The 23,012-nt window shown below is 34.6% G+C and overlaps 2 protein-coding genes across 2 annotated transcripts; one reads left to right on the plus strand and one right to left on the minus strand.

Annotated features, from left to right (window-relative positions):
• Positions 1 to 4,468: 4,468 nt before the first annotated feature.
• LOC138139539 (integrin beta-nu-like) lies at positions 4,469 to 10,143 on the minus strand. Its single transcript, XM_069059848.1, has 7 exons — positions 9,931 to 10,143; positions 6,895 to 7,087; positions 6,506 to 6,837; positions 5,831 to 6,451; positions 5,613 to 5,773; positions 5,395 to 5,487; positions 4,469 to 5,342 (listed from the first exon to the last, which is right to left on the minus strand). The coding sequence occupies exons 1-7, from the start codon at positions 10,090 to 10,092 to the stop codon at positions 4,568 to 4,570; spliced, it is 2,337 nt and encodes a 778-aa protein (XP_068915949.1). The 5' UTR covers positions 10,093 to 10,143; the 3' UTR covers positions 4,469 to 4,567.
• Positions 10,144 to 12,076: 1,933 nt separating this feature from the next.
• On the plus strand, positions 12,077 to 12,823 carry LOC138138607 (golgin subfamily A member 6-like protein 22). The gene has a single exon (XM_069058594.1). The coding sequence runs from the start codon at positions 12,077 to 12,079 to the stop codon at positions 12,821 to 12,823; it is 747 nt and encodes a 248-aa protein (XP_068914695.1).
• The last annotated feature ends 10,189 nt before the right edge of the window (positions 12,824 to 23,012 follow it).

The raw sequence follows: 23,012 nt of genomic DNA on the forward strand, positions 1-23,012 counted from the left end.
TTAAGGCAAAAACAAGGAAATGAAACATTTATTTTTGTTTAAGTACTTAGCTAAATCAAAAGATAAAATGAATGAAGTTTAAAATCAATACTTGGGCATCGCTCCATTGGCATCAATAACTCGCCTTACACGACGCGACATGGAGAGGCATAAATCTCTGTGATAATTCCTAGGTAATGATTGCCATGCATTAGTAATCGCAGTCAAAAGTTCTGCCCTATTCCGAATCAATTGTCGTTGTTGCAAATTACGAACCAAAAGTCCCTACATGTTTTCTTTAGGGTTCAAATCAGGATTGCGACTCGGCCAATCAAGAACGTTTATGCTATTATTCCTGAACCATTCTGCTACCCTATGTGCTGTATGCACTGAACAATTGTCTTGTTGAAATATGAAGTTAAAATTCGGAAAAATTCTTGAAACTGAGGGCATCATCACGTCTTCAAGAATCCTAACATAAACACATCACTGTTGAGCTGATCTTCTAGATGCAACATTATCCCGGGGCTATCTACTGAAATCCATGCCCATATGTTTGCCGAAAATCGACCGCTCCTTTCCGTTGTATTTGCTTGTATTTACCGCTTCAACAGCCGTCATAAAAGGGCTATTGCGTAATCTATTGAGAAGCATATTATTTTCTTCTGCAGTAGATGTGCTAGGCCTCCCTGAGCCTTGGCGTCTTTCAATAGTTTCATTTTGCCTCCATTTCTGAAAAATGGACGAAATTGTACTTTTAGGTATATGAAGGTCCATCGAAATCTCAGCTTGGGACATTCCTTTTTGTGCAAGAGACTTTCAAAAGTGACAAGTAAAAACATCAATCATAATGACAATAAGGAATGGACTACACCGATTTTTTTGAAATGACGGAAAAATGACGGACGAAATTTTTTGGCCGCCATAGTACCTAGTTTATTTAACGAGTGGGCCTTTAAAACGCGAGTGAAACGAGCGTTTTAAACTGGCCCACTCATGCCAAAAAAGGCCCAATTTACACACGAACGAGTTGAATACAACGTTTTTTTTTGTTCGACGAGCCCCTTAAAGGCTCCAAATCGCTTAAAATCTTTAAAATTAGCTTGACGTTTCGTTTTGACAAGTTGTGACATTTATCAAAATCCGTTCACACAGGAGAAAATTCTCAAATTCTGACAGTGTCGAACAAAAAACTAAGTTATTAGGTAATGCAATTCAAAAAAATACAACAAAGAGACATTCTATCTAGTACAAAAACCTGCAATAGTGAAAAAGTAAAAAAATAATTCTACTGTGAATGCAAAAAATAATCGAAGGTAAAATAACAAGACCTATAATCTGTTTCAAAATCGAAAATCCACCAACACTGCATTCTACCTCGAAAATACAACCGACAACGTCGCCAACTTTTGTTTTTAGTGTGTTTGCAAGTGTCGGAAAAAGTGGGGTTATGAAAGAAAACTGTTGACAGTCGTTTTGGTCGTAGTTCATCGTGTTTTTTATTCTCATTTTATTATTTCACTCAAAAGGTATGATATGGTAGCTACCATCTTTCTGTACATAATAATTATTTTGTGTTACGTAATAAACTCAACAGTTCGATGTCAAATTTTGGCGGGACGTTGAGCCAACCCAAAAAAATGAAATTTATTCTAGGGATTTCTTTGTTTCTGCCAACATAATTCAACAAGTGGTGGATTTTTGATTTTGAAACAGATTATAATTTTTTTATCGGATAAATTTTTCAATTTTACGAAAACTTTGCTTTGACAATTTTACGAGATGAATTTGGGCATTTTTATTCTGGTTAGAGCAGAGAGCTTTAGCTCCAGCTTTGAATAAAAATGCCCAAATATCAACGAATAAAGTTTTAAGTGAAAATTGGGAAATTTATCAGGTATAAAAAATTAGGTCGTGTTATTTTTGGCAGAATACACACTCTAACGTTAGGTATTATACAGTTATTAAAAATACAATTATTATTAAAAACAATTTGAGAATCCGACATTTTTGATTGTATAAAAGCAAGTGCTCTGATTGGCTGAACACGCACGTTTGATGTACTATGGCGGCCAAAAAATTTCGTCCGTCATTTTTCCGTCATTTCAAAAAAATCGGTGTAGTCCATTCTTTATTGTCATTATGACTGATGTTTTTACTTGTCACTTTTGAAAGTCAAGCAAAATGCCATCGGTATCAAATTTTAATAAGATTAAAGTAGTAAAAAGTGGACTATTGAAAGACGCTAAGGCTCAGGGAGGCCTAGCACATCTACTGCAGAACAAGATAATATGCTTCTCAATAGATTACGCAATAGTCCTTTTATGACGGCTGTTGAAGCGGTAAATACAAGCGGTTTCCCAGGTTCCTTTAGAACCGCTCGTCGCCGTGTAAGAGGAAGCGAGCTTAAGAATCATGTCGCGGCAAGGAAATTGAGGCTTACACCTATGCATAGGGAGGCCCGCATGGCATTTTGTTTGGAGCATCTAGCAAGAGATGACGCTTTTTGGGCTCAAGTCATTTTTTCGGATGAAAAAGTGTTTCAATCGTGTCCAAATGGCCGCCTAACAGTCTACAGACCAAGGAACTCCCGGTATGATGAACCGTATGTCCAGACAACGGAAAGGAGCGGTCGATTTTCGGCAAACATATGGGCATGGATTTCAGTAGATAGCCCCGGGGTAATGTTGCATGTAGAAGATTGGCTCAACAGCGATGTTTATGTTAGGATTCTTGAAGATGTGATGCTGCCTTCAGTTTCAAGAATTTTTCCGAATTTTAACTTCATATTTCAACAAGACAATTGTTCAGTGCATACAGCACATAGGGTAGCAGAGTGGTTCAGGAATAATAACATAAACGTTCTTGATTGGCTGAGTCGCAGTCCAGATTTGAACCCTATAGAAAACATGTGGGGACTATTGGTTCGTAATTTGCAACAGCGGCGACAAGTTTTTCGGAATAGGGCAGAACTTTTGACTGCGAGATTTATGCCTCTCCATGTCGCGTCGTGTAAGGCGAATTATAAATGCGGATGGAGCGATGACAAAGTATTAATTTTAAACTTCACTCATTTTATCTTTTGATTTAGCTATTTAAATAAAAATAAATGTTCCATTTCCTTGTTTTTGCCTTAATGTCTTTCGTTTTATTTTTTTTTAAATTACGGCATATACTCGTATAATTTCCACGGTTCTCTCGTTTGGTACTTTAATCCAAAAATAGTCGCAAGACTGCCTCTAGTGCCACTAGCGGTCGTATGGTGATTGTGTAAGAGTGGAACTTGTCCTTTGTATTCACAAAATTTGAACCGATGGACTGAATGACAGATTGTCAAAATGACAATAATGATAAAAAAGCGAGGTTATTGGTGCTTAAGGGTAGTTTACACTTTATGTCAGTGCCCTGAAAGTGACGGACGAAATTTTTTGGCCGCAGTAGTATGTAGGAATTAATTTTACTGTTCTCAATTTTGCATTGTACGGCAAATGGCAGGCGCCGCTTCCCAACCTTTACACACACAACCATTGTGCCCGTTAATCGGTCATAATATGTATGCAATAAAATTTTACGACCTACAACCAAATTGAGAATACTATACATGGCGTACAAAAAACAACAAGAGGTTCTCGTTGTGAAGTACTTACGTAGCACTTCGTAAGTTACTTCCGGACTTCCGGAGGATGAGTTTCCGCAACAGTATACAGTTGTACAGTTGCGGAATTAAAATTTCGGGCAGTATTGTCAATGTCATGATATAAACTCTAAAACAACCTTTACGTTAATAACCTTATTTTTTACTCTTGTCATGTTTTTGTCTTTTTGGCATTCAAAAATTGTCATGTTTAATTTTTGAATGTCAGTCATGATGACAGTAGAAGGTGCTTCACAGAGATTTTGTTGAAGTGACAGAAAAATAGTGCCCGAAATTTTAATTCCGCAACTGTACGTACTGTCGCGAGTAATACATTTTGGTCGTCAAGGTCATTCTTTGACGCAACGGAAAATGCTCTAATGTGAAACGAGCTAACCTCTAATAAATTCTATTTGTCTTGTTTTGTCAAGATCTTGTCAACTTTTTGGAAATCCCAACTGGGTTACCACCCTAGCTTCTGACACATCCGTCACTATCAGCGAAATAATTTTTACTCTGTTAAAATACGATATTGGGGCCATAATTTTGAATATTTAGAATAAAACTTTGTCACATTTTTTTTTATTGATGTTTTATTGACATTGGCCCTAATTAATCAGGCAAAATTTTTAATTTGTGACAGAAGCGGGAAATTTCAAAATGACCTTGACGACCAAGATTTAATGCTCACGACTGTACATCCCCTAAATTGCTCTTGGTATTGGCAGTATACTTTTAAGCAGAACTAACAAAATGATTTATTAGCTGTTGGGGTTACTGACTCTTATTCTCCGAGAAGATCGTGGTTTTTGGGTAAATGTACTTAGATACCAAAAAATGAACTATTGCTCAATATAAAGCAAATTTCCTTTATTCATTTTGCATATAAGCGTATAAAAACAGATCTACTACATATTTGACTAACATGAAAATGTAAAATGAGACCATTTTCATTTATTCTTGTTTACTGTGTAGCTGCACCAACTCCATTGGGTTATCATATTGAGTGACAGGAGATTTATAAAGTGGATTTTCTCCAGACTGTGTCCCTTGACTTTGTTTTTTCATAAAGTCCTGATATTCTCTCCTGTCGCGATACATATTTCTTCCTTTGATTACTAAAATTGCCAATATTCCGGCTAACAGTATTGCACCTATAATAATAATAGCAAGCATGCCAGCAGCTATGGGTGCACTGCATTGTGATTTTGTTGCTTTTATATTTACTGATCTATCAGGGTTAATTATATATTGAAAATTAACGTTGCATTTTTTCTCTTCTTCCTCATATCGGTAAACACACTGTATATTATCCAAATCTTCGACGATTGTAACGCGAACGGTATCATTTTCTACACTCTCAACATCTTCATTTTTGACGACTTTCTTAATAACGTAAGATTCATAATGGTTACATAATCCGTTGCATGTGTCACACTTTTCGCAATATTTTCCATAAAAGCCCTCGCTGCAGCTGCACTTATCGCAATTACATGTACCATTATTGTAGCATTGTAGTTCACTGCCAGGAATTTTGCAGTCCTCGGTGGAATTTAGACAAGTACAGTCGTCACCAATATATTGTCCTCGACATTGACATTTGCCTTCGATGCAGTCACCATGGCCTCCGCAAATCAGTTTAGTAGATGTAGGAAAAGGACATTCGTACTGACAATATTCTCCAGAGCGAGGAAAATAACATTCGCATTTGCTGCATATGCAATCTCCACTAAAATAAAATTATCAGTAATAATTTTAGTAGTAACAATGTTTATAGTTACAATCCGGAACAAGTCAGTGACACATAATCATTATCTTTAAATCTGCACTTTTCTAAGATATTAACACAAGATTCGGAACAATCGATACCCGTCCTGAAAAATTTACCTTTAAATAATAATTTTATTATTAGATAAAAATAATTCAAAACAAAAATCAGTTTATTTTGGATAAATTACTTGCTAAAAAATTAAAAACTCTCGATGTTGTTTCCGCTTACCATCCATCGTCACAAGTACAGTTACCGCATTCAGGTTTACCATGTTGACATTTATAAGGTAACTTATTTGAACGATAACTACAATCACATGTTGCTCCAACAAAGTTAATATTCAGCTTGATTTTTTCACTAACTTTACTTTCTTCGACGTATAAAGTTGCCTTAAAAAGAATGTACATATGTAATTAATGTATAATAAAAAGGGTTGACCAAATTACAGAAGAGTTACTTTGATATTCAGTTAACATTAATTGGATGAGAAACTTAATTGGTTCCCCTTCCTTTGCGTTGTCGCAAGTGTGCGTTTTCTTCATCTCTCCTGGAACGCACTCAGCAAAAAAGTCAACTTTAAGCCCTTCAATATCTTTTGTGTCTACAGACAAAGCAACTTGTTTCATGAAAGCATAATAACCATCCTCCACTAACTGCAAGACGTTCATGGACTCTGCCTCAAGTTCTCCGACAAACAATGTATCTTGAGCAAGTTTAGCCATTTTCTTGTAGTAGTCAAGAATTGTGGACTTTGCCATTATAATGACGTTTGTTTTTTTTCTTTTAAGTTCGTGGTGAACTTCCTCTAGAGAAGGATAATCGTATAAAGTGTCGTTCATGTAGTTTCCATCGTCATCAATTAAACACTTCTTCTTGTTATTTCTTTTTATGCTTCCTGCCAGTATACCGTCGCCTGCAAGATGCATTCCTCCTTCTGTAGCAATTACCACCAACTTTCTTGATATATCCAACCAATTTAACCTTTTTTGGCAAGAAAGTAGTTGCATCAAGACATCCATTCCTCCTTCTAAATTATCCAAGTTTGCAGTAACATCACTACGCTCTATCTAAAAATAATGCAAATCAGGGTTTTTAATTGTTTTTAATTTCATAATTCAGACTTCTTTAATAAACTCATCTGTGTCGTTAGTAAATTCGCGTCTATGTTTGAATAAGTAACCTCGTTCACAATTCTCATTTTCGATAATACAAGGGTTTTCAATTTCTCGGTCAGTCATCGAATAAAACGGCATTGCTAATTTATCCACATAAGAACCAAAAGCAATGCGATAATTTTGGGTTAACTTTGCCAAAGTCGTGGTTAATTCGGAACCTAGATTTATAAGAGTTTTCAAGTCTTGTTTCATGGAAAACGTAAGATCCATTAAGTAGTATAGATCCAGAGGATAGTTCTTTGCTGGTTGAAAGTAAACGGTGATGTTTTCAGCCTCGCCTAAAAGATGGATTATAGAAATTAAAAAAGATCTATGTTGTGTGAGTCATAATTCACCATATCTGAGGTTTATGTCGAATTCATTAGGACGAAATTGCACTGCTGAAGATTCAGCATCAAAGTTTGCAAAATTTCTATTTACTTTTATTGTTGATTTCGTTTCGTTGTTATATTCAATAAAACGGAAATTACATTTGAACTGTAATAAATTTTCTTCAATGTTGCATCGATTAGCCTTGAATGTATCAGCCTGAAAATATACGCAATGAAGACGCTCATGTGTAAAACAAATTTTCAGAAATAACCGATATAAAGAAATACGTATTAATTAGATACAAACAAATTAATGTAATAATGAAAATAGTAATTATCATTACTTGATATAATAATATTAAAATTAGCTTAGGTGGCGACTGCCCATTTTTAATCTGATCTGTAACAGTAATACAAATACCCGGTGACTATATAAATGAATGTGTCTTTTTTTTCGTAGGTTGGTAGGTAATACTATTGTTGGTAATTCTGCTGTCAATTCTTTTTTAACGTGATAGTTGACATAAACATAGGCGTACTCGCCAATTTGACACAATTTATTAATACATAAAATGTCAAATTGATGTTTTGTACGCCAATTGTTAATTAAGATTGTATGTACTTATCAGGTTTGCTAAAGTAATTTTTGAAAAATTTTCACAACTTAAGAAGAAAAGACACATTCATTTATAGCCACCTAGTTTAAGTAATATAATTTAAAAATTATATTGGGTGATTCAAAATGATTGTGGATAAGTATGGCAACTATGTATGAAAATTTATGTGGCAACTGTGTGATGGGTGGGGTAGAGTTGACATTTGTATGACATTTCATAAGCGCGCATTTGATTTTTTTATACCATTGCACGTTGATTTGACAATTTTCAAAATAGCGCGATTATGAACTGTCAAAGAAATGTCAACTCTGTCCTACTCGCACAGTTGCCACATACATTTTCGTACATTGACGTACGGTTGATGGACAAACAAAACTGGGACACTTAAAATTTAATCTGTGTAAATCAGACTATTGAATTGTCAATATACAGGGCAAGTCACATAAGGTTTATTTCTGAATTTATTTTGTACGCAACCAAGAATACTAATTAGGCTGACCAGTTGATACCATTTATAATGTGATTTTATTTAGTAATCCACGTAGGTATGTAATTTGGCTAAAAATGTCAAAATGACAGTTGATGAATTTAATTTTTGATTTCATTAATCAGAACAGGAAAACGTCATTGTGACATTTTTAGCCAAATTACATACCTACGTTGATTACTAAATTAAATCACATTACGTCATTAGTATTTTTGGTTGCGTACAAAATAAATTCGGAAATAACCCTTATGTGACTTGCCCTGTATATGTTAGTGTCTATACAGGGTGTTATTGAAAGTTGTACAGATATTTTAACCACGAGCTACTGCCTTCATGTAGAACTCGGAAAAAATATATAAAAAACACTTTTATTTGAATTATGACATGGTTAAAATAATTTGAACACATCCCAGTGTTAAAAAAAAATCGATCTTTCGACTCATTTGGAAAAACGGCAGCACAGGACAGCATAATTTTTTTTTCATAAGGACGGCCACCACTTGGCACGATACTGGATGACAATGGCGCCAAAACTATGGAAGCGTCATATCATAATGTTTGGATGGATGACAGGGAAAACGGCATTCCGTTAGAGACACATCTTCCTTACATATTTGCTTTCAATATTGTCAAATAAATAATAATATAAACCGAGTACCTTCAAAGTTGTTATCATTATAAAAATATCCGTAACGATAAATACATCCTGTCTTGATGGGGTGACCTTTTTTTCATGATTGTAATAACAGACAATTTAAACAGTACCGGGTGAGTTAAGTTTTACCGCCCGCACGCTAAACCCTATTAAAAAATTTGTAAAAATTACGAATCTTTAAGGTTGCATTCCTTTGATATAAGGTTTAAAACGTGTGTAATCCCAATCAATTTTCCCGTATCTCTCCATTCAGAGCCATAAAATTAAAAAAAATGATTTTGAGCAAAAAAAATGTTCTCTTAAAAAATAAATACAGGGTTGTTATAAATATTTCTAACGTCTAGTTGGCGTAGCGGCGCACCTAACGCATAGCGCACAGCCACCTACGATTTAGAAACATTTATAATAACTTCGTAAACATCACTCTACGAATGGTCGGTTGCTTCGCAGAGAAAATGATCCTGAAGTTGGTCACAACAGTCAACAAATTTAAATTTAAGAAAAACCTGCAAACTGTAGTGCATAGATGACTAACTAATTTTCTTTTGGAAATAAAAGTTAATTATGTATAATATCAAGGCGGTCTTTAGTTAGTCTTAGTTTAGTTAAATAAAGATCGCCTTGATAACACGATTCTTAAATGACGCAATTGAAATTAAAAAAAGGCAGGAAAGCGTTTTCATATAAAAAATAATATTTTTTTTATTGGTAAGTTATTTTGCTCATTTAAAACACGCCTGAGCGTGTATAAATCGAACTTTTAAAAACGCGCGTTTTTTAAAGTTTCCATGGCATCATCAACAATCCGAGAGGACTGGAGAAACGTGAAGTCTAAATATTAACTTATTAATGATTGATCTGACAGGAGTACCTTGTAATGTCAAATAAAATACTACTAACAAACGTTTCAAAAGCTTTAATCAAATATTCAACAATCTTAATCTTTTAAATGAATGTGAATAATATAGTGAGATTAAGTGACAGATTGGAAATTAATTTTGGTTTTTTTCATTTTCCATGACAACGAAAGGTATATTCATGTCACATCAGTAATGTATTCACGTTCTTATTTCCATTTTTTGTAATATTTATGATTTCAAAGTGTACCAATAAAAAAAAATAGCGTAAAGTATTCGTGGATAACTGGTCTTTAAAACACTTGCTCTATTTCGAACACACCGGCTGCGCCGTCGTGCCCGAACAATCGCGCGTGTTTTAAAGACCTTTTTATCCACTTATACTTTAATATACAAATTTGTGATTGGTTATACCTAGTCTATAAGAATGAATGTAGTACATACCTGATCGCTGCACCAGACACAACAACTGTGTGCTCGTTTACAATTTCCGCAACTGCTTTCTTTGATGCAAACATTGGCGACATTCCGACAGTCTTCAGTAGCGCATACAATTTTATTAATCACTGTTAATAACATAAAGAATGATATTTTTATGTAGATCATTCTGAAATGTCGATTATTTAGGGGAAACTCAGTGTAACCAACACATTATCAACAAATAAATATTTGCATAAATTTGTATACCAGCAGCGTCGAGAGGAGTGAGGGTATACCTATCTACCTTCTTTTAAAAGTATTGTGTTCAGCGTTGAACCACAATTCATTTTTTTATCTTCAAACGTCATAAAAATGACAAATTGTGTCACTCAAATGACAAGGTAAAAGTGTAATTTTATGTGATTAAACACATAAAATAGCAAAATTGACTATTTTATGTGCCGAATCACATAAACTACAAAAAACAAAGAGTTCAGCGAAATCATTTATTAATATTTATTGTGAACGTACAATTATTTAAAACTGGGTTTTGAAAAAAAACACTTTCACTCACTTCACTTAAGTTATTGTTAATATTTCCCAAATTAAGTTTTGCAATCACATCAGACCCTCGGTCAGATCCACTGGTACTGGGTTCACTATTCGACTGGATGGTAACAAATTTTCAATTCATGCTTTTGCTGCTTCAGAAATCTCGGGCATTCTAATTCGGATTCTGACATCATTGTGAATTTCTTTTCGGAATCACTTGAAAATTCTTGTAAACTTATTACACTTTTAAAGTTTTTTTCAAAATTTTGTTTTTGTTGACAACGTAACCACGGACAAATTGTATTAGGTATTACGATTTATCATGAATAATTACATAATAAACAATACTAAATTAAAATCCAAGCCTATTCAAATTAAACGGGGAATTTATCAAGGAGATTCTTTAAGTCCTTTATGGTTTTGTCTAGCCATTAATCCTTTGACAAATCTATTAAATAGCACTGGATATGGTTTCAATATTAGACTTAATAATACCACACTATCCAAATTAAATCACCTTCTTTATATGGATGACAAAACTTTATGCATCTAAAAAGAATCACATTTTATTTTTACTAACTGAAAATTTCTCAAATGATATTGGCATGAGTTTTGGTATTGATAAGTGTAAAACGCAATCAATATGTCGCGGTCATTACGAAAATTTAGAATATATAACTAAAGAAGGAGAAATCATTAAAAATTTAAATAAAGGAGAATTAATCAATCAAATCATATTCAACATTCAATTATAAAAGAAAATTTAGAAAAACAATTTTATTTAAGAATTAAATCTATTTTAAAATCAAAATTAAACGGTAATAATTTAATTAAAGCAGTTAATACATATGCTGTTCCATTGTTGACCTATTCTTTTGGTGTTATAAAATGGTCCAAAACTAATTTACAGAATATAAATATTCAAACTAGAGTTCTCTTTACAAAATTTTGTAAACATCACCCCAAATCTGCTATTGAAAGATTTAATTTACCACGCGAAAATGGTGGTAGGGGTTTTTCAAATCTAGAAATTCTACAACATAATCAAATTGCTTCACTAAAAAATTATTTTCTCAAAAGAGCTCGTGATAACACTTTTTTTAATGCTTTGGTTTCAGCGGATAAAGGTTACACACCTTTAAATTTAAGTGATAATATAATTTCAGATATTGTTGAGCCAAATAGCCTGACACTATAGCAAATATAAAACAAAAGTCTTTACATGGGAGATATTTTAAAGAACTAGAACAACCAGAAATTAATATTCAAGCTTCTCATGCATGGCTTAAAAAATCAAATACAGGCTGTTTGATGAAAAACGCCTCAACCCATAACTTTTTTATTTATGACCCGATTTCAATGAACAAAAAAATCAAAGTCTGGTAAGGTTTTTTTTTCTGAATCTAATGATGTATTGAAAGTTATCATTTGGTTCATAGCTAACTAAAAAAAAAAATAAAACAATTTTTTGTGGTTCAGCTTATTATAACATCTTTAAGAGTGCCGTGAAAAACAATCGGAATACAAAGTACGATGAGAGTCCGATTCGAGCAGTCGAAGCGAGCGGACCTGTTTTACGGCGCGCGATAAGATAAGCGGCAAGTAAAAACGAGGTAGAATGAAAAAAAGTGATAGTGAAAGCGAGAGAGACGAAGATCACAAAAGGAAAAGAGAAGAAGGACGAGAATCAGAAGAGAGGATTAACCCATTTCGGAAAAGTAAAAAAGTGGAAAGATCACCTGTTAAAAAGGCAATGGATGAGGAAATGAAAAAGATGTTGGAAAAAATTATGGAGGATGTAGGGGAGATAAAGGAAGAGAATCGGAAGATGAGCCGGGAATTGGAACAACTGAAAAGTATGATGCGTGAAAAGGAAGAAAAATGGGAAAGAGAAAAGATGGAATTAAAAGAAAAAATGACAAAATTGGAGGAGAAAATGGAAGAGCAGGAAAAAAGAATGAGAAAAAAGAATATTGTCGTAACGGGACTGGATGAAGAGGAATGTGAGAACGAGAAGAAACTGGAAAAATGGATGAAGGCAGAATTAGAGGTTGAAGTAAGGGTGAAAGAGATGTATAAAATAAATGGAGGAAAAATGATTGTGGCAGAACTTGAGAGCTGGGGGGAAAAACGGAAAGTTATGGAAAATAAAAGGAAACTAAGAAAAAAAAAAGGAAAGAGAGTGTACATAGAAGATGATATGACAAAAAAGGAGAGAGACACACAGAAGAAATTAAGAACGCTAGCCAAAGAAGAGCGAGAAAAAGGACTGCGGGTGAAAGTGGGTTATAAAAAGATATGGATAGAGGGAAAAGGTTTTAGGTGGGATGAAGAAAACGGGAAGTTACATACAGCAAATTTTTGAATAAGAGCGTAAGAAAAAGACGACAGGGCAGAAAAGGGAAAACGAACATGGAGAGGAATAAAGGAGAAAACGAGCAAATAAGAATAGTATTCTGGAATGTAGCGGGAATAAAAAATAAAGAGAATGAGTTTTGGAAGTATTTGGGAGAATTTGACGTAGTGGGATTGGTAGAAACGTGGGTGGAAGAAAAAGGCTGGGAAAGATTGGAAAAGAGAATGCCGAGAGAGTTTGAGTGGAAGTGTCAATATGCAGAGAGGGAAAGCAAGAAAGGGAGAGCGAAAGGTGGGATAATAATGGGTGTGAAAAAGGGACTGGAAGAAGAAAACGGATCTGGAGTAAAAGAAGAAAGAGGGTTTATGGAAAGAACGGTAAAAAGAAAACAGAGAAAATGGAGAATTGTAACAATATACAGCAGAAGTATGAAAGAAACGAAGAGAATAATAGAAGAGCGAGTAAAAGAGCAGGAAGAAGGAACTCTGGTGATTGGGGGGGATTTTAATGCAAGAATTGGGGGAAAAGGAAGGCGGATGGAAGAACAAGCAACAATAGAAAGAAGACCAACAAAAGATGGAATAGAAAACGCAGAAGGGAGAGAACTGGTTAGCTTAGTAGAAGAAAGAGGATGGGACGTACTTAATGGAAACTGCATAGGAGACGAGAAAGGGGAGTACACGTATATTGGATCAAGAGGGGAGACAGTTATTGATTATGTTATGGTGAATGAAGAAGCATGGGATAAAATAGAAGAATTTAAGGTGGGAGAAAGAGTGGAGTCGGATCATATGCCATTGGAAGTGAGGACAAAAGGAAGAGAGAAAGAGAGAAGTATGAAGGATGTTAAAAAAAAATTGTGAAGAATATTTGGACGGAAGAAGGAAAAGAAAAGTATAGAGCAAGACTTAGGGAGGCAAAATACGAAGAAGGAGAAATAAACGAAAAAGTGAGGGAGCTGAGCGAGAACGTAAAAAATGCAACAGAAAAAAAAGAGATAGAGATAAGAGAGAAGATGGGGCTGTGGAAAAACGAGTGGTGGGATAAAGAATGCAGGGAAGGGAAGCAAGCAGCAAGAAAGAAACTAAGAAATTGGAAAAAAGAAAAAGCAACGAAGGAAGAGTACAAGAGAGCACGCAAGAGGTACAAATTAGTATGCAAAGAGAAGAAGGAAAAGAAACGGATGGAAGAAGAAATGAAGATGAAAGGTATAAAGACGGAAGAAGAGGTGTGGAGATACATAAATAGGGAAAGAAAGAAAAAAGGAGAAATAGTGAGTGATAGAATTACTATGGAGGAATGGAGAAAGTACTTCAGTGAGTTGTTGGGGGGTGAGGAAAACAGACAAGAAAAGGAAAAGAGACAATACAGAGTGGGAGAAATAGAAGAGATAACAAGAGAAGAATTAGAGCAACAACTAAGAAAACTGAAAAGGAAAAAGGCACCGGGGAGGGACGGTATACAGAACGAATCGTGGATATATGGAACTGAAAGGGAAGTTGATAGGTTGTTAGAGATAATGAATGGAGTGTGGAAGGGAGAGGGCTTCCCCCAGGAGTGGAAGGAGGGGATAATATGCCCCATATATAAGAAAGGAGAAAAGGATACAGCCAGCAATTACAGGGGGATCACGCTCCTTAATACGGCATATAAGGTATACGCGATGATTGTGGAAGAAAGACTGATGAAGGAAATGAATGAGCGGGGTGCGTTACCAGACGGGCAGGCGGGATTTAGGAAAGGTAGAGGGACTATGGACAACGTATATATCTTGAATCATATAATAGGAAATGAGATAAAAAAGAGGGGTAGCAAGATATATGCATTTTTTGTAGACTTGAAGGCGGCTTTTGATAATGTGGAAAGAGACTTACTGTGGGAATACTTGAGAAAGAAAGGGATAAATGAGCATCTGGTAACAAAAATAGAAGAGATATATGAAGAGACGATAAGTAGAGTGAGAGTGGATGGAAGAGTGAGTGAATGTTTCAAGACGTATAAGGGAGTAAGACAAGGTTGTCCACTAAGCCCCAGCCTGTTTGCAGCGTTTATAGGAGATATAGAGGAGATGTTCAGGAAGGGGCAGGCAGGGGGGGTCGTGGTGGGCAAAGAAAAAGTGTGGTCTTTGGCATACGCGGATGACTTGGTGGTGCTAGCGAAAGAGGAGAAAGGTATGAAAGAAATGTTGGGAAACATGGAGAAATATATGAGGAGGAAAAAGTTGACGGTGAATGTAGAGAAATCCAAGATGATGGTGTTTAGAAAGGGGGGTGGTAGGAGAAAAATAAATGAGTGGAGATGGGAAAAGGATAAAATTGAAGAAGTGAAAGAATTTAAGTATTTAGGTTATGTGATGAATGAAAGAAACACAGCAGCAGCACATGTGAGAGAGTTAGTGAAAAAAGCGAATAAGATAATAGGAGCGGTATGGGGGATAGGAGAGAGAAAATTTGGACATGACTTTAGAAGGAGAATAATGATGTTTGATAGTCTGGTGAAAAGCGTGATGATGTATGGAGCGGAAATATGGGGATGGAGAGAGCAAGAAGGGTTGGAAGGGGTGCAAGGAAAATATTTGAAATGGGTGCTAGGAGTAGATAGAGAGACACCGGGCTATATAGTGATGGAGGAAACAAAAAGGGATGGAATAAGAATAGAAGCAGGAAAGAGAGCAATAAGATTTGAGGAGAGGTTGATAGAGAGAGGAGAGTGTAGAATTTTGCAAGAGTGTCTGAAAGAAAAAAGGAAAGAAATAGGAAAAGGGGTATGGAAAGAGAGGGAGGCATATTTCGAAAGAAATGGGTATGCAGGAGCGGAGATAGAAAGAATGCGAGAGGGAGGCAGAGCAATGACATATGAATTGGTGCAGAGAGACAGAGATGTGCAAGTGCAGGAAAGAAGAACGAGAATTAGGGAATCTAGGTACAATGGGAAGTATGAAAAAATAATAACGGAAGAACTACCAAAGTACCTAGGAAGAGAGAGTAGAAAGGAGAGAGTGATAATAGCAAGATTTAGGTGTGGAAATGAGGAGAGAGAGAATAAATATTGGAATGAGGATAGGATTAGAGTGTGCAGGATGTGTGGAGAAAAAAAGGAGACGATAGAACATATGTTGAATGAATGCGTAGAATTGAGAGAGAGAGAGGAAAGTAGAGAAGAAATGTTGAATGAGGACGGAAGAGGGATCGAATGGATGAAGAAGGTTGAGTGGAGAAGAGGGACAATATGTGGGGAGGGATAATTGTATTTGGAAAGCTGCTAATTTGTTAGTTAGTTTTAGTTATTATATTATATTTTATTGTATTTTATTGAGTTAGTGGGAAATGTCGAAAATCGGATAATTTATAAACCTGTATAGGTATTAAATATACATACAACAACAACAAAGTACGATGAATGTCATCTAAACGTCAGCTTAGAAATTTTCATCTGCTTTTTTAAACTTTTTTTATTTAAGTATAAAATAACATTGTCAGCCATGCAGGATAGCAGTCATTTGACTATTATTTTATGTTCGAGTGTAATAAAAATCGTAATTAGTCAAAAACAAAAATTTAATAGAAAAAATAATAATTATTATTCATGTTTTCCAAGAAAAAAATATTAAAACTCTTCAAGATTGCACCTGAAAATTTTCAAACTCACACTTGACATTTGTTTCTATTTGTATTTCAATTGTTTTTCACGGCACACTCGAAAATTTCATAATAAGCTGAACCACAATTAAAAATTGTTTTATCTTTTTTTCAGTCAGCTATGGACCAAACGATAACTTTTGATACATCATTAGATTCAAAAAAAAACTTTACCAGACTAAGCCTAAAAAACTACATGTGTCCATTTAAAAAAAAAAGTTGACTATCGGTAGCTACTGAAAATAACGCCAAAAAAAAAAAATTTTATGGCTGCTTCGTAACGCATGAAAAACCATATCTTTGGTTTTTTTGTTCATTGAAATCGGATAATAAATAAAAAAGTTATGGGTTGAGGCGTTTTTTATCAAACAGCCTCTATTCATCCTGAGACGGAGGGTTTTATATTTGCAATACAATACAAGATCGTGTTATAAATACAAGAAATTATAAAAAACACAAATGCGGTTTACAATCGATCATCGATGAATGTAGGATTTGCGGAACTGAAGGGGAAACCATTGAACACATCATTTCTTCTTGCACCGTTTTGGCTCAAAGCGAATATAAAAAACGTCACGATATATTCGCAAAAATTATACGCATGAATTTAGCAGTTATATTAAGTATAACATTTAAATTCAACTTATTAAAGGATACACAACCACATTATATTTATAAACCAGAAAGTTGTTTGGAAAATGACAATTACAAATTATATTTTGATCGTACAGTTTTAACTGACATTCATATTCAGCATAACAGACCAGACATTATTATTTTAAATAAACAACAAAAGCAAGCATATCTTTTAGATATAGCTGTTCCAAATTCACACAATATAACACAGACATATGTATAATACAAAAATTAATAAATATTTAGAACTCTCCGTTGCTATGAGAAATCTTTGGTGTTTAGAAAAAAATTCGATTTTACCATTTATAATTTCAGCAACAGGAATAGTACCGCAATCTCTTTTTAAAAATTTAAAAATTTTGGACTTAGAGAACACATTGGTGGTTGAAATTCAAAAAGGTATATTATTATACTCATGTCATATTGTGAGGAAATTCCTTAAAATTGACACAGAACATAAAACACAAAAAAATCAAAATGTGGAGGCGAGACGCCGGCAATTATGTTGATAAGCACTGCACTATTACTTGATAGTATTATTCGTAATAGTGTATGTACTCCGGCAAAATTGCCGTGCCGCCGGGTGGAGGTGGGATACGAATTACACAATACTTATTAATAATTTAAATCACCAAAATTGCGTTCCAATGGTGTTCGTTTTATGGTTTTATTGCGTTTGAAGATAAAATACTATACCGCGTGTAGAATTGGTTTACGAGACAGGATTTTACATGTAAAAATAAAGAGTTTCAATTATTGGCTCCCCTAATAATTTTATGCCAAAATAGTTAAAATGAAAGTTAAGGCTGTATGACACGATGCTAAATTTTGTAGAAAATTTGTTAGAAAATGAGAGAGGACCAATGAACGATCAGGATCTGACAAAGACAGACTATGATCCTGATCGTTCATTGGTCCTGATCGAGGGTCTCTCTCATTTTCTAACAAATTTACTACGAAATTTAGCATCGTGTCAAACAAGCTTTAGAGAGAATTAAAAATATTGTCTAATTCCACTCTTTTTTTTTTCTAACATCTTGTGGTACTGAAAGAAAAGCAAGAAAGGAGTTAACACAAAAATACTAAAAAGTAGCACTAACCATGTAATTTGACTTTTAAAATACTATGTATTTATCGGATGGTTTCTCTATTATTTAATTGTCTTTTAATTTGCCCTTCAAATGAAGTCGTACAGGACTACAGGATAAATGAAAAGGTATCTTCCATTATAAATGTTCAAACTTCTCTACAATTCTTCCAATTGTTTCTGTGGCAGGAATTGATCGGTCTGGGAAACCTGAAGCAAATGTTGCTTGGAAGTTGCTTAAAAAAGATCCTCCATAATAACATTTAAAGAAAGAAATACAATTTCATGCTTAATAGTACTTTTTACTGTTTTTGTGTCAACTTCTTTCTTGCCTTTCTTTCAGTACCACAAGATGTTAGAAAAAAAGTAAGACTGAAATTAGGCATTAATTTTAATTCTCTCCAACTTTCATTTTAACTATTTTGCCGTAATAGTATATAACGGTATTAGGCCGATATGGGTTATATAACAGACGATAATCAACCGAGTCTGTTATATCCATATCGGCCGTATGTTGTTTTATAGTTTTCTTTATACCAATAATACTTAACATTTAACGATGATTTATTTGTAAGACTGACATTTCTCTTTACTTCAAAAATTAAATTTAGTTGTCATTTGTGCCATAACCGTAGCAACGGCAGCAAAAATAACGGCCTCGGTCTGATAATTTTGAATAACGGCCTAGACTGTTATAGGTGTTATATCAATCAAGCATTGAGTACTGATAAATCCTAATAACAGTATGGTACAAAGAAAAAATAATTCATTACAAAAAATACAGATCGCATCATCTTCTTCATCCGTGTCTATGTCGAATTCTCTCACTTTGGCTCCTCTGCTTCATTTATAACTTCTTTTTCACCTTACGGGTAGATTTCTTTCGTTCTACTTCTTTTTGGTTGACTTTTGCTTTTAAAATTACTATTTCTAATATCCTGTTAATGAGCTATCAGGGGTTCATTCAAAGAAAACTACATCTAATAGCTGTATACGATATAACAACATAATTTTGTGCAACTGAAAAAAAAGCGATAAAATAATGCCATCGTTGAGTTGTCGTATTGCCGTTGTCGGTGATTTGTGTTAATTTGTAGAAGCAATACCTAACGGTAATACATAAAATGGCACAATTAACGAATTGACCGATTTGGATTAACCCACGACTGAAATACCGGGCCTAAGCCCGACACATTTATCAAATATCAAGAGCAGTTTCCTCATCGTCGAATATCAACATTCGTATATACAATTGTAAGAATAGTTCAGCATCTTCGAGACGATGGATCTTATAAACCCCAAACACATGATCGTGGTGTACAACGTCCTCGTCGTGTTCCAAATATGGAAATAGTAATTTACGTTATAAATCCGGTAGGTTACAAGTACTACCGGATGTATATCGTAATGTATTTTGTTCACAATCGGTTAGTAACGTCCAGCTTTTCTAACCTCTTAAAGGTTAGAAAGTGAGCGATTACTCGTGTACACATCAACCGGTCAGTAATGATGAAAAGAGGAGTCAGTAATGAGTCGTAAGCGGTCAGTAATGAAACCCATAACTGACCTGTGGTGGCGCTACTGTAGCACCAATCGCGAAAATCTCTGTACGTTTTTCTGATATCGTAATTTGCTTTTCTCAGGTAAGAGATTGAGTGTTAATTTGTGTGGGGATTCGCGCAATTCCGGGGAGGGTACACTCTATTTCACTATCGCACATTTTGTTTGTTAAAAAAATATGAGCAAATGCCAATTTGGTTTGACTTTTGTGAACTAAAATTTAATACAATCTCAATCGTGCGCGCCTACTAAGTTTTAATATTTTGCCGAAATAAACGATAATATTACGGAGGTTGGTTTTTATTAATTTTTATTATTATAATGTTGCTTGTTTTATTCAATGATTGATTGTGAATAAAATAGTATACAAACCTTGGCGAAAGTCCATTCCTGTGTCTCGAGAACTAGTTCACCTCGAGGGCAAGCCTCTCGGTAAACTATTGTTCTCTCGACAGGAATGGAACACTTTCCTCCTCGGTATGTAATATACTATTATTCGGAATCGTATTGTACCTAATATGCAAATTCCTAACCTTATACGAGGGCGGAAAGTTAACCATTCCTTTTTATCTTTACTTCCCTTTCTTGGTCAGTAATAGGCCACTTTCCACCCTATTATAAGGTTTTTCCAGTGGCGTACTTAATGAAAGTTGAAAAACAGTAGAAATGAAACTGCATCAAATTAATTGTTTATTTGCTAAAAATGTAATGATTCCGAATAAAATAGTATACAAACCTCGGTCGGAATGTGTTTCATTCCTGTTTCGAGCATTAGTTCACCTCGGCTACGCCTTGGTAAACTATCTTAGCTCTCGACAGGAATGAAACACTTCCCACCTCGGTATGTAATCTACTATTCTTTCATACTGGAAGTCTCTTGTGCATCATAATTTTATTTCAAAAATTAAAAAATCACACTATTCTGTGAAAATAGCATCACCCTTTTCCTGTGGCAACGGCCGTTGCTATTGTTTTTTTAGATTGAATATTTTTTTACTTTTTCAATTTTCAGTGTCAGATTTGATGGATAAAAATAAAACAGTCCGGTAGGTGTTGCTTAGTGACACTTTCCGGCTCTGATACTGTTATAATATAACTCACCTACCGGACTCAAATTGATGATGCAATCGAGCATCTACCGGACAGTATGAAATAAAAGATATTTTGATATTTTGTTGACTTGCACGTCAATATAACATCTCACACAGTACTGTTTGGTGAATATTAAAGATATCCGTACCATGTACCATGTGCAAAAAGTTCAGTGTTTGCAGCCTGCTAATTTACCACGTACACAGGATTTTTGCGAATGAATTTTAGCACAAATCAACACTCAATCAAACTTTTTAAACAATGTGATATACACGGATGAGGCAAGATTCACTCGAGAAGGAGTGTTTAATGTGCATAACAATAGAGAAGCACTTGGACAAAATGACAACAGTGATGGTGGGAATTTTGAATATTTATTTTATTGTAAGAATCGTTGGCTGTTTTTTTATTTGGCGCTACCAAGAATTTAATTTTTTTTATTTGGTTTCGCAATAAAGTGTGTAAACTTGGTACAGGTTGCAAAGACACACTTGTCATTTGCAACAGCACTTTTATGGCATTAGTCATTTGAAATTACTTTAAAACTGTACTTATATGGAAAATATTCAACCCAAACTATGATTTTCTGATCCCTTTGTGCCTTTATTTGGTTCAGAAATATGAAAAAAATGCTGTTGCAAATGACAAGTGTGTCTTTGTAACCTGTACCGTAGTATTACACACAATAGGTAATGCTTCCATTCCATGGACGAGTAAGTCAATTTCTGGAAAATTTTCGATGATTTTTTTAACGCTTCAGAGCAATTTTTCCCCAAAAAGTTACTAAACTTATTGGTTGTGCTTGAGTTGCTTGAGTTTTATTACCACTTAAAATGATTGTATACCTCGTTCAGCGAGAGATTGGGAGATTTTAAATTGTAGGCTTGTAACCCAACACTACAAAATGCAGTGGAATAGGTACATTAATTAGAGCATAATTTCAGGGCAAAAAAATAAATAAATTAACAATCAAGATTTATTAAAATTTAACATAAAATAACATTTTTAATTTACAATGCGAAAATTTCCGATAATAATGCGGAATCTGGAAAAGTGCCCCGAATGCTTGCAGCGTTTCCACGTTGAATGGCAAGGGAAATCCTCTCAAAAAGGAATTTCTTAGATTTTGAATCCCCTGATTCCGCGATAAGTCGGTCTCCGATGACATTAATAAAATCTATTGTTTCTTTGCACCAAGGGCCTAAGGTTTCAAAGGCTAAACCTTTAAATATGTAGTTTGACGAAATAATTGAACGATATTTGTTATGTTTGCGTTTGCAAGCCATTTCAGCGGCAAAACCTGAGACTTCAGATGTTTTCAATACGTAACTGTCTGCAAGTGTATCTACGACAGTAACGTCCCAAACCAAAGGTTGACCTTTATTCCACGGTATTAAAGTCATCCCATCAGGGCGTTTTCCGTCATCACGAGATAGTCCGTTTGGTTCTAAAGTTGAATTAACATGAATAGAAGTCAAAGACCGGTTGATAATAGAATTAATTTCAGTGTGTCTTGAAAATCTACCACTGCTTTTGGAACAACTTAGACCGTGAATACCAATTTCATCAACTTTCGCATTGCATTTGCAAATATGAGGTGTACAAAGATTACAACCCAATCTTAAACCAACACAAACTTGGAAGGAAGTGTTATCTAAAAGAGTACCAATATTAGGAGAAGGTATTGCATGTAACCAAGATCCTGATTCTCTGCATTGCAAAGCCTTAAAACGAGCTAGGTAGTATTTTCTCTGCGTAGAATTTAGTGATTTTTATGTCAACCAATCTCTCGCTGGACAAACTATACCACCTTAACTATACCACAATTAACTCCAATTTTGCAACTAATACTCGTGCGTTTCAATTGTTTCTTTCATAGCTAGGTAGATTTCTTTTCTAGTCGCCCTCAGCTATTTCAATGCATCCAACTGCAATTGAATCGCTGATTGCAGAAAGGGTACAAGTCAGTGAACAGAAATTTTGAGAGACACGCAAAAAAATTGCTTTTTTTGGAACTTGCGTATGATAATTGATGGAACTTCAATCAAAAATCAAATACACATTGAAACACTATCTTTTTCAGCAGTATTTCAAAATATTTGCTTTACTCGCTTAAGACTGTGATTTTTCAAGTAATAATTACAAAATGCTAGAAAACATGACGTGTATCCTTTCTGCAATCAGC

Source organism: Tenebrio molitor, chromosome 9 (assembly GCF_963966145.1).
Source record: "Tenebrio molitor chromosome 9, icTenMoli1.1, whole genome shotgun sequence".
NCBI lineage: Eukaryota > Metazoa > Arthropoda > Insecta > Coleoptera > Tenebrionidae > Tenebrio > Tenebrio molitor.

Excerpts from the sequence above, each read along its gene's own strand:
- LOC138139539 (XM_069059848.1), bottom strand. The coding sequence starts at position 10,092 with ATGATCTACATAAAAATATCATTCTTTATGTTATTAACAGTGATTAAT. Across the intron at positions 7,088-9,930 it reads GTGTCTGGTGCAGCGATCAG|GCTGATACATTCAAGGCTAA; the intron begins GTATGTACTACA and ends GTATATTTTCAG. Across the intron at positions 5,774-5,830 it reads AATATCAAAGTAACTCTTCT|GCAACTTTATACGTCGAAGA; the intron begins GTAATTTGGTCA and ends ATTCTTTTTAAG.
- LOC138138607 (XM_069058594.1), top strand. The coding sequence starts at position 12,077 with ATGAAAAAAAGTGATAGTGAAAGCGAGAGAGACGAAGATCACAAAAGG.